The sequence below is a fragment of the Abramis brama genome (assembly GCF_963993115.1).
Source record: "Abramis brama genome assembly, chromosome: 6".
Lineage (NCBI taxonomy): Eukaryota > Metazoa > Chordata > Actinopteri > Cypriniformes > Leuciscidae > Abramis > Abramis brama.
The window spans coordinates 42690759-42703130 of record NC_139968.1 but is presented as its reverse complement, the minus strand read 5'-3'; the positions used below and the strand labels follow the sequence as shown (position 1 = coordinate 42703130).

The window sequence follows — 12372 nt, the reverse complement described above, 5'->3', positions numbered from 1 at the left end:
ATTAGGAAGCGTTTGAGAAGCTGGACATCTTGTTGGTTTTATACAAATTACTTAAACAGAGAATATTTGTTTTCAGTTTGAATCCGATCATTTAAAAGGACACACTTAAATGTTTATAAAGGTATATGGCTCATAAATGTGTGACAAGTATTCGCTGAGTTTTGTTTCAGTTTATAGACGTGCTCAAGAAAAAAAAGTTCACCGCGACGGAGAGGCAGAACGCACACCCTGTTTATTTTCTTTATTTTACAAAAGCACAATGTTTTGATTTGATTGTAAGTGGACACATACAAAAGAAATATCACATATTCTTTTTTTATATTTCTTTTTTCTGTATGACCATAAATGACGGAGTAATTTAAGTTTATAGTGCTACAATGTGAAGAAAATCCGGCAAAACGCGCCGGCGCGTTTGCCGACCTCAGAGGGTTAACGTTAGTGCTTCACAAATGATTTTTATTTCCCCTCATAGACTTTGGTAGGTTTGTCCCTCACTTTCTAGAGAGAACTCATTTTTAACGAGTTTTGTTTTTCTTTGTTTGATTTGTTGCAAATGGCATGATGTCTGATAAAACACTGCAGCTCGTTAACGAGTTTGACAAAGTTGTAACGTCACCAATTTTACCTCAAAAACAAAGCACCAAACTTCATCAGTCTCTGCTTTTCGTCGAGTTTGGAAGACATACTGTGAGATAAAGTCAGCTTACATTGGATTTACCTCAGAAGAAGAAGAACGCGATTTGAAGACAAGAAAGATGTAAGGTAAGAAATGTATTCTGAATTAATATTAATATTAATGTCATTGTTGCATAAACTTCACATTGCAGTTGAACTGTTGCTAGATATATGCTGAATATTATAATGTTTAGACCCGTGTTCACTGTTAAATACTGTGTTTGTGGATATCTGCTCAAACGTAGATATGTATATGGTTACAATAATGTTTCATAGTTTGGAGCGGCTCGATCGCTTCAGTAAATAACGCGCTGTGCGTTTGAAAAGCAAAATGGACTTCAATGGCAACCAACCATTCAATTGTTCAAAGAAGGTTCAAATGTCTGTCTCAATGCAGCTTCAAAGTCTCGACACGATCCCAGTCGAGAAATAAGGGTTTTATATAGCGAAACGATCGGTCATTAAAAAAAAAAACTAAAAACAAAAACAATTATATACTTTTAAACCATAAATACCCGTCTTGTATCATCTCTGAGATGAGCCACGTTGAAAAGGTCACGAAAAAAATATATAATAATAATGATTTAAAACAAAGATGTCAGACGATTTTGAAGTTGGAGGAGGAAATGAGATGGAGTTTTTCGCCCTTCCCTACCTTTTTGAACCAGAGGACACAGACACAGAACTCAGACAGATGGTGCGAGACGTGACCTTTCCAACGTGATGACGCAATGCGTGGCACATCTCAGAGATGGTACACAATGGGCATTTGAGGTTAAAAAGTATATAATTAGATAAGACCCTTATTTCTCGGCTGGGATCGTGTCAAGCCTTTGAAGCTGCATTGAGACTGACATTTGAATCTTCAAACCGTAGAAGTCCATTATATGTGATGCGATCTGGGAAAACCCACCACATGGTGAAATTTTACCTATTACAGGTTTTGATATCATGTGGAAGCTGGTATCAAGCCCTTTCCAAATCTGTTTTTATTTTTATCATAGCTTGTTGGTAGCAAAAGTTATGTTTATCTGAAGTCGGCCGATCGCTATGATTTTCTGGAACGGAATTTTGAGAAAAACAGGTTTAATTAACTGTCACCGTCGGGACGTCGCGAGATTGTTATAAAACTGCGTGACGTTATAGTTTAAACAGGATTGGCGCGAAATGCGCACTATACACATTCACTGTACATGTTATGTGGTTTATTTTAAAGGTAAACTATCTTTGTAGTGTTAAGAGACGGACAGGTGTATGGGATATATGGCGATTGTTTTTTTTTTTCCTCTGCCGGGCGTTAGAGAAAATGGTCGCATAGAATGCATTAGAGAAAGAGAGTATTTTCAACTTGACACTATAAATCGCTGTTTTTCTGCACTAAACAAGGGAATTTTGCCAGGATATTTTCAGAGATAAGAGAAAAGATGTTATAGAATAATAATTTAATGGAAAAAATTTTGACAAAAAAACTGACATTCAAACTGTTTTCGAATTTACTGAAAACGGCCCAGCGCGACATCCGACGGGTTTTCCCAGATCGCATCACATATGGAGAAAAATCCTGGAATGTTTTCCTCAAAAACCTTAATTTCTTTTCGAGTGAAGAAAGAAAGACATGGACATCTTGGATGACATCGGGGTGAGTAAATTATCAGGAATTTTTTATTTGAAAGTGAGCTAATCCTTTAACATGTGTTGGTCCATACTGGTATAATTCTGTAGCAAAATGGAAGACAACTGAAGACATTCATTTAAATACATTTAAAACTCAACAAACATAACTAAACTAATTTTAGAAACATTTTATTCATCGGTTTTCTGAAAAAAGCCCATGATAGCAACCCTTAAAATGTCTGAAAACACTTGCTATCAAACACGACTGAACTGAGATATTTATCTGGTTGTGTGTGAATCCTCCCCCAACCTCAGTTAGTTTCCGCTCACACATCCGTCTCCTTTAACATCACGAAAATCAACAAGCTTTTGCTGATCTTACATTTTCAAATGAATTCTGGCCCTGAATGAAAACTAATAGCAGAAGAGTGAAATATTGGATTAGATATCTGTATCTACTGGTGTGTTATTTAGTGCTGTGAGCTGTCAATCATATTTGACCTCTGACCTGTGACTCTTATTTGACTGTTGATGGATTCACTTTATTTCAGTGTAAAGATGTTTTGTGTGGAGTGGAAGATTGTGAGCTTCTTATTAGCAGGAGAGAAAATGAAGAAACGCTTCAGCCACAAACTTACTAATGATTCTTGCCTCATATACTGTTTTTTCTGTTGTTTACTTGTCGCTGTGCCCTGTTTATAAATGATGCCATTGTTGATCTCTTGCACTTTATGAAATTACACTGTCGATTGATGCTCTAAATGTAATCTCTTTGCACCATTGCAATGACAATAAATAAATAATTATTATAAATTATTATTACTGACACACACAGAGACGACAAACATCCAGCAGAAGCTGTTTATCCACCGACAGATCAACCCACACACACAGATGTTTGTACTGATAAAATAAAGAGAAAAACGTTCATATGACTCAAAAGCCACTAAATCACATGTATAATGTTTGCCTGTGTTGTTGCAACAAAATTCATGAGTGACCATTAATGCAAACATACAGTAACCTGTAAATGTAATCGTTCATTTAGAGAAATATAATTTGGTTGCCAGAAAGTTTGGGACTTTTATAATTTTATGAGAAAAGCTTGAGTTCATAATCAGATATTTTGCTTTTGATTGCAGACTACCAGGTATTTCGGTGATTCTGAGCAAAATAACTCTTTTAAAACTGTTTTAAAAGTTGAAACACATGTGCTTAGCTAAGTGCTAAAGCATGCTATTATCAGCATAAAACAGAAAGTTGTTGTAACTCAAGCATGCAATGTGCAATCTCCCTCACACTTCACATGTTTAATGAATGCCCTGGCCTGAAGACACATACATGCCTAAATGTACACCCGTCGCTATGGGCGGGCCATAGGGGGCCGGGCCCGCCCCCAGAAATGCTTGTGCCCCCCCACTTGAGGCACAGATCTCTTAAAAAAATTACTTTATATTTTATATTATCATAGTTGCTAATTTTGTGTTGCATTAATGTTGTATTCTTTATCATTAAAACATTAAAAATATAAAGAATGGTGTGATTTTGTTTGATTGATGGGAATCTACACTGCAACAGCCTATCACGGACTTGCTAAAAAGAAAGTTAGGCTACGTACGTGACGTAGCCTACGTCAGTGTAGCCGCTCAACAGTGACCGCACATTTTTGAAAGCTGGATGAGTTTTCGTCAGCTTACTCGCTTCAGTTCGTCATGGATATCCGTGTTGAAACGCTGCTGTCAATCACAAATCGTGGGAGGGGCGTCCGACCGTGTGACGTCACTAGGTCGAACGGCTTGATTTTAGAGATTGGAAAACATATAAGGAGATTAAAAAAAAAACACTGGATGGATTTTTATCATTTTATGATGGTTGTGTACAGGCACTGCCAAAACACATTTCAGTACAATCAGCTTGTAAAAGTGCATGTACCATTATATGACCCCTTTAAGAAAATATTTTAGTTTGTCTTGTATATTTTTTTTTATTAGATCAGATAACATTTTAAGATGTCATATGGTCATGTTACAATGTACCCCACCTATGGGGCATGTTGTCACAGTTCACTTCCATTCTTTCGGGGTAATTCAAGAAAAAAGTATATATTGTATTAATAAAACAAAACCACATAATTGTACTAGACATGTGGGAAATTAATGTGGGAAAAAATAAATACTTAGTAAATAATAAAATAAATAGATTTACAAAAAATGAGAAAGTCAAAAAGCGTTACTTTGTGCCACGCTCTCCCCTACTATATTAGGCAATTATTTCACAAAGTACACCTCAGGAAAATACCGTGGTCCAGACCTCGGTGACCTCATAGCGGCTACGGCCATGTCTTTGAGGCATAGCTGGGGGTTGCCAACCGTTCCGGATAATACGGAATCGTCCCGTATTTAAGGCATCAATGAAGTGTCCAGTATGAAAGCCATACGGAACGCAGTTTGTCCCGTATTTTCAGGCATACGCTCTAAATTGAGAATTAACCATTTTTTTGAGACAAATCTTTGTATGATTTTGTCTGAGAACCTTTTATACATCTTTTGTTCACATATTTAACTGCAGATGCTGAAATGAAATGCACTGACTGTGTGGTACAGTACAAATATTTTGAGTGTCCCTTATTCTGTGCCTTATTTTCCTATAAAGAACCACGATTGTCCTTTATTTTCCTTTCCATAAGTTGGCAACCCTAGTTGGCTGGGTGTAATTTATTTAGAAATGTATAATTTATCATTTATTTAGTCTCACAGTGTAAAGGAGGCCAACTAGTAAGAGTTAGTAGAGGTCAGCTGCGGTCTTTAGTGTCCTTGTTAGTGTGCCCTCCTCCCATGTTGGAGACGCTGGTTCGAAACTTGCTCGAGCAGGCTGAGGAGGACCGGTCACATGTGGTGCCGTGACCCGGATGGGAATGAGGTTTGGGGGGGCGAGTGTAATGGAGGCAAGTTAGTAAGAGCTGTGAAAGTAAAGCCCCTGGTCTCGAGGCGACTGATGATAGAGACTGCAGTCTTTATCGCCCTTGTTAGTGTTCCCACACACATCCCACGAGTGCTGTAGTTAGGACGATAAGGGCCCAGCAGAACCACCAATGTTTTTTTCCATTTTGAAAATTTCAGAAGTTCCGTAATAAAATGTATAATGTTTGATTCATTGAATTGGTGCATATCTTCAGTAAAATACAGGTTTGTGTACATTTTATTTTATGTATAACATCATTACTTTGCTGTAAATCATTTCATTTTATGCAAAGCATACAGGGACACAACCTAAACGAGTGTTGCTTCAGTCTTTTCACGTCATGGAAACACCTGATGCCTTGCATAAAATAAATCATTTTATTGGGTAAGATACTAAATCTAAACACTTTGGATGATAAAATAATTTAATAAATGCTAAAAAATAAAACTATTGCTTTAGTGAATGAGACCCAATGTTTAAAATAATGTAAAGTTTTATAGCCTATGTGGAGTAGTGCAGAAATTGTTTCAATACATAAAGTTAATATTCCTCCAGGGGGCGCTCAACATAATGTAATAAAACATGGAGAGACTCTTGAACCTCAGAGTGAGAAAACTTTATTGATAAAGGCAAGCAAATACATATGGCAAATGGACAGCAGTATTATTGTCTTATCTGAGAGAAATATGTCATGTTCAGCCAGTAGAGGAGCTTCAGTATTAGAGACATCTGATCTGTACAATAATAACACTACAAGACATGTGAGAACCTTTCAAAATTAAAAAGGAAAGCAATGCGAATTATATTAACTAATATAGAGTAAGCAACGCAATATTTGGTAATCAGTATTTATCACGACTAACACTCACATTTGACACTTTTGAGTATTAATGAGAAAATATGTTGCCGTTTCTTCTCAAATTATCTTCTAGGGTGAAAATGAGCCACCTAAAAAAAAAAAAAAGTAAATGCCAACAAATTAATATAAAAAGTCATTACAAATTAATGAAGGCTAATAAATGATGAGAAAATATTGTAATATGAGAAATGCCATCATCAATCATGTACCTGATGTGTGAATATGTGCTTGATCTCGTTCAGCTCTTCTGGATCTGATCTCATAAACCACAATAATGACAGTAGCCACGCCCACCAGAGCAGAGAGGACCAATCGGATCACAGCTTCAGTAGGACCACACCAGTGGACAGAGTCTGAGGAATAAACACATCAAACTGAGATCAGATCAGTCAATAAACACTAATATCAGTGCTGACATCAACTAATATCAGCGCTGTCGTACCTGCACATGTGTGACAGAGTGTGTTGATGTCCAGATGTGTGGTCTGGTTGCTGATGGGATTGTTCAGCACACAGCTGTAGGTGTTTTTATCCTGATATTCCACCTCCAGAGGTAGAGAGAGACTGATGCTGAGATCAGACGCACTGATGCTGGACAATACACTGATTCCTGCGTACCAGGAGAGAGTCACATGACTCACATTCACCACTGATGAACACACCAATGAACATGAAGATGATGAAGAACAGTCTCTGCTGATGACAGGAACTGGCAGACGAGCTGGAAAACATGAGAGAATAAAGACAAATGAGAACGAATAAAGACATTCAAGCAGAGGAATAAACGTGAGGAACCAAGATTATTAAAAGTAGAGCATTTAAAACAATCTGAAATAGAAAGTTAAATATTAACCTGAAAAAAAAGCTATTTAGACATTTTAAGTAATTGAATACTTCTTCAGATTTGCTTTAATGTTGCAATAAATAAAAGAAATGAAAACAATAATAAACTCACCAATGACAGCGAGACTGAAACCCTTGATCGCACTGTTGATCTGTAGTTTATAATCTCCAGCATGTTCAGTTGTGGTGTTTGTGATGGTCAGAGATCCAGCTTGATTGTCCAGCTTCAGTCTGTCTCTGAATCTCCCATCAAGAACATCATCATATACAGTGATTCTGTCGGCCCGTTTATTGATTTCAGCTATTAAAGTGTTTCCAAACCTCCACTGAATCACATCATCATCCTTCATTTCAGTAAGATCAGAGTTTATAGTGACTGAATCTCCCTCCATCACTGATATTTCACCTGTATCATCAAACACACACACATGAAGAACAAATGGAAAAAGGGTTTGTCACAGATTAAGACTTTTAAATGACTGAATATAGTTTTTAATTTAATTTCGAAATGAATAATATAAAACAACAGAAAGAAGCAAAATGGTGTGTGGATTAATATTGTATTTTGTAATTAAAAATAAAACATGGTGAAACAAATATTTAACTCACTATAGACAGTGAGATAGAAATCCATCCTCATATGGTAGATCTGTAGTTTATAACGTCCAGCATGTTCAGTTTTGGTGTTTGTGATGGTCAGAGATCCAGTTTGATTGTCCAGCTTCAGTCTGTCTCTGAATCTCCCATCAAGAACATCATCATATACAGTGATTCTGTCAGCCCGTTTATTGATTTCAGCTATTAAAGTGTTTTTATTTCCAATTATCCTCCACTGAATCAGATCATTATCCAGAATTTGGAGAAAAGGCATTTTGAGAGTGACAGGTTCTCCCTGCTTCACTGACACGGACATTTGTGCACCTCTGGAAGAACCTGCACCCGAAGAACAAACAGAGTTCATCTCAGATTAACAGTTTTTATATATTTATTTTATTTTTTATTTTATTTTATAGTAAATAGTTTTAAATATAAATTTGAAATGAGTAACATAAAACAACTGAACAAACAAAAAGTTAAATGGTTAATTACAGTTTGTGGTCATTGAAATATAAAACAGGCGAAGCAAATATTTAACTCACTAATGACAGTGAGACTGAAACTCTTGATCTCATTGTTGATCTGTAGTTTATAAAGTCCAGAGGCTCTAGTTATAGTGTTTGTGATGGTCAGAGATCCAGTTTGATTGTCCAGCTTCAGTCTGTCTCCGAATCTCCCACCATTATATACAGTGATTTTGTCGGCCGTTACATTGATTTCTGCTATTAAAGTGTTTTCATCTCCAAACCTCCACTGAATCACATCATCATCCTTCATTTCAGTAAGATCAGAGTTAAGAGTGACAAAATTTCCCTCTCGCACATACACTGACTTCACTTCATCATCACCAAACACTCCTGAAGAACAGAGTTTTTCACAGATTAAAGCTTTAAAATCACTTGATGTTGGTTTGATGAAGCTTCACTAAAATACTTTTAATCATGTAAATGTAAAGTGATTAATATTCTGCAGCAGTACAAAGAAAAAATCCATAAAAACACATTTAAAACTCACCAACCAGACGCCACAAACAGAGCAAAACTAACATTTTCTTCACCGGTTCACTGAAAGGCCACAATAGTAACTCTTAAAATGTCTGAAACACTCAGATTGATCTGAAACACGACTGAACTGTGATATTTATCTGGCTGTTGCTTCAGTCAATGTTTCCGTTCACACGTCCATCTCCTTTAACATCATGAGAATCAACAAGCTTTTGCTGATCTTACATTTATGGGCCTGTATGAAAACTAAGAGTAAACTATTGGATTAGAAATCTGTATCTACTGGTGTGTTATTTAGTGTTGTGAGCTGTCAATCATACTTGATCATGTTTTCATGTTTTGTTAACAATTTTGCTCAATGCATCAAATATATCACGGACAGCTGAATCCTGGAGCTTTTCAAATTCTGTGTGGTTAGTTTGCAGCAGTGGCAGAAATTAACTTTCCCATTATGGTGAAATAGATTTGTACCTTTTTTGGGCATTTTTACCTCTATAAGGGTATTTTATGTAAACTTTTATGTAAAATTCTTTACATGAAAACTAAACACACTGAACATACTGTGACTGAACGCCCTCTCCCGGTAGGCGTGACCTCGCGCCGTAACAAGAGAAGTGATCTAGGGATGGAGGTTACTTTGGATGTGGCCGAGGCGAAGCTGCAGGCAAGGAGGCAGGAGATGGTGAAGAGATGGCAAAGGGTGGGCATGCCGGCAGAGGAAGCTGGAGGAGGTTTAGGCAGAGGACGGCTGACTGGGAGGAGACGGAACTGAAGGGTTCAAGGTGGTTCAGAATATGTTGATGGGATGGTGGTGAGTGGACGATGATCCCCTGGCGGTAAAGGTGGAGATAGTCCGCTAGCACAGACCCAGAGCTTGCCAGTGCCGACAGCCCACGGCGGAGACGAGGGACGAGGAAGGGAGGAGTCCAGGTGGTGTTGAGGCAACAGAGATGTGGATCCGCAGACACAGAGCCGAAGGAATCAAGCAACATCGCTGGCACTGGAGGCGATGCCGCGGCGACAAACGTTGAAGGTGGATCCAGAGAACCCGAGGGCTGAGGTGGAGCCGGTGTGATGGAAGACAGAGGCGACGTCAAGGGGAAGGAGGAACCCGCTGCAGCCGTAGGTGAGGAGGGACAGAGTGTAGCAGGTGGCCCACATGTCCGTGGCAGAAATGGTGTGACGACTGACCAAGGGGGAGCCGGCAGGACAAGGGAACACGGTGAAGCCGCAAGTCCGAGGGTCTCAGGTGGAGTTGAAGGTGGGAGGAGCCAAGATGGAGCCGACAGGTTGACGGGCCGAGATGGAGCGAAGAGAAAATGGTCCAGAGGCGAAGACGCAGGATCCTCTCGCACAGGGCTGTGGGACTGGCTGAGCTTCGCGGTGCCACTGAACTTGACAGAAAAACATTTAGAATAGCACAGTCCATGTAGATTGAAGAAATTATTAAATCATAGTTCATAGTGCTGTCTAGAAACAGCGATGATGAAGGTGCCAGGTGGGATAGGGTGGAAGTTGAAACTTCCTTCTTGAAGTCTATCAGCCAGTCCTCATTCTTCGTACTCACTGTTCCCTTGTCCGCTGATGTCGCTGGCTCACCCCTCTGGTCAGAAAACACCAGCCGTGCCGAATCGTACCACACACTGGAAAAGCAAAGCGAGCCGAGCTGAGCCATGCAGTGGAAAAGAGTATGTCCCAAAACAACCGACTGATTCAGGAATGAAGCAAGTGACTGCATTTAATAATGGTCTTTGAATCATCTTTGACTCACCCAATTTGTTAAAAAATACAGATTCAAACAAAACACTGCTGTGTGTGTGTTTCTCAGAGACGCGTGACTGCTCTTCTGTGGATTTGTTTGTAGTCAATATGATATAACTATATTCTTTGTGAAAAAAAAAACAGACAATATTGTGTCTAAGATGTCACTCAATGTTAACTTTTAGTTTGTTGAACTTTTACATAAAATCAGTATCACATTTACAATCATGCTGATGTTCAGGAAAAACAGCACTCTTTCTCGTGTGGTATTGCTTAACATGGTCTTACAACATAAGTGTAAAAAGATGAAAAGTCATCCAGATTTTATCCTCATATCTTGATGTTTGGGGGAATTCACACTGCATTATAAGAGGCTACATCACGCAGTGAAAGCGTGCACTCTTAAAGTGCACAAGCAGGAGTTTATCGTACTTAGAGAAAAAAACGTTCCACAAACATCCAGCAGAAGCTGTTTATCCACCCAACAGATCTAACCACATTTCTGTAAATATAAAACTAAGATGAAAACCATTGCAGCATCCATTTTGATCCCGAAACCAGTGAATAACATTTATAATGTTTGCCTGCATTGTTACAACCAAACTAATCAGCGAATAATAATGAGAAAACACAATAACCTAAATAATTGTTCATTTAGAGAAATTTACATTTGGTTACCAGAGAGATTTGGTGTTTGGAAAATTTTATCTAGAAATACTTGAGTTTATAAAGAGATCTCTTTTTTTTTTAAAAAAAGACTTTACCACACTTTGGCAAATATGAGTAAAATAACTCTTTTGAAACTAACACATGTTCCTTATCGATACGGTTCAATCGTGCTGCGTCATACATTCTGCCATAGGAACTCAGATGCCTATCCTGCTATCAAGCTGACTGATCGGCGCTCTGCAAGCAAGTTCCCGTGTGCCTCACTCTCAGGTGCTCTACTACCGCGCAGTCAAGCGCCCCTCTTCTGGCACGAGCGGCCTGGTCTCGTTCAGGGGATCTGATCTCCCTGATGACAGCATGTCATTGGCGGCTTCAGACATGGAGGACTGGTCGGGCTCGCTGGATAACCCCACCCCCCTGCCGTCTAGAGATTCGAGTGACGCTGTGTAGCTGGGCTTTGACCGCTACATGAGCTTAACCTACCAGATTCCTTCCTTGTGGTTCCGGCATACGGTCTGAGTCTCTTAATGTTGAGTGATTACCTCGCCCTACCTAGCTTTGGTGTATTCTCTGGGCCTTTATTCAAGCGTCCTGGGCCAAGGCCTTTGAAATACTGCCGTTACGCAATTATAAGCAGAGCGATTAGACTGGGTCAAGTGACGCATTACGAGTGAACTGTATAGATAGTACGTTCTAACGTAACCTCATTTCCAAGATAACAGGAATGAGCACTGCGTAACTTGCCTTGCTATCATGCTGCACACTTCAGTCGAATTAACCTGAGTTCCTATGGCAGAATGATTGCATTATATTATAGAGGGGTAGTGTTAACATATCATATCTATTCTATAGAAAAGAATTGTAGAAGTAGTTTGAATACTATACAAGCCATATGTGTTTTTGCATATGTGACTACAAAGGTCAACAAGAGAAGTGTGCAGCCACTGAGCAGTTTTAGCTTAGTCAGGGATTTTCCAGTAAACAACAGGTGATGTGAAAGATTAAGATCATTGTTAAGAGATGTCACGTGAGAGACTGTTCAAAACAGGAGAAACAATCAAAACAGTTGTTATATTACCTTGGCATTAAATTACAAAAGAAAAACTAGTAAACACTGCTGCGAGGTTGTTTCTGAGGGAGTGACGGTTAATTTGACATCTTTCTCTCTTCTGATTGCTGTAATCAATCTCTCTATATTTCCCCTTTTGGAAAGTCGTGGAAACGCTATTGGATCAAATGAAAACTCCAAAAAATTATACTTGCTGTAGTCTTGATGTTTTCATTTGAGCTCCATCAGATGAGGCCGTTTACTGCCGTTTTTCAGGGACTTATTCACAATACAGCACACTAATTGCTTACATAAAATTACTATTCCTCCAGGGGGTGAGA

The 12372-nt window shown here is 38.7% G+C and overlaps 1 protein-coding gene across 1 annotated transcript; it reads right to left on the bottom strand.

The window, feature by feature from the left end:
• Positions 1-5857: 5857 nt before the first annotated feature.
• LOC311085406 (uncharacterized protein) lies at positions 5858-9007 on the bottom strand. Its single transcript, XM_084117915.1, has 7 exons — positions 8564-9007; positions 8092-8406; positions 7562-7885; positions 7065-7358; positions 6552-6830; positions 6319-6462; positions 5858-6198 (listed from the first exon to the last, which is right to left on the bottom strand). Exons 1-7 carry the CDS (start codon positions 8595-8597, stop codon positions 6179-6181), a joined length of 1410 nt encoding a protein of 469 aa, XP_083974041.1. The 5' UTR covers positions 8598-9007; the 3' UTR covers positions 5858-6178.
• Positions 9008-12372: the final 3365 nt, after the last annotated feature.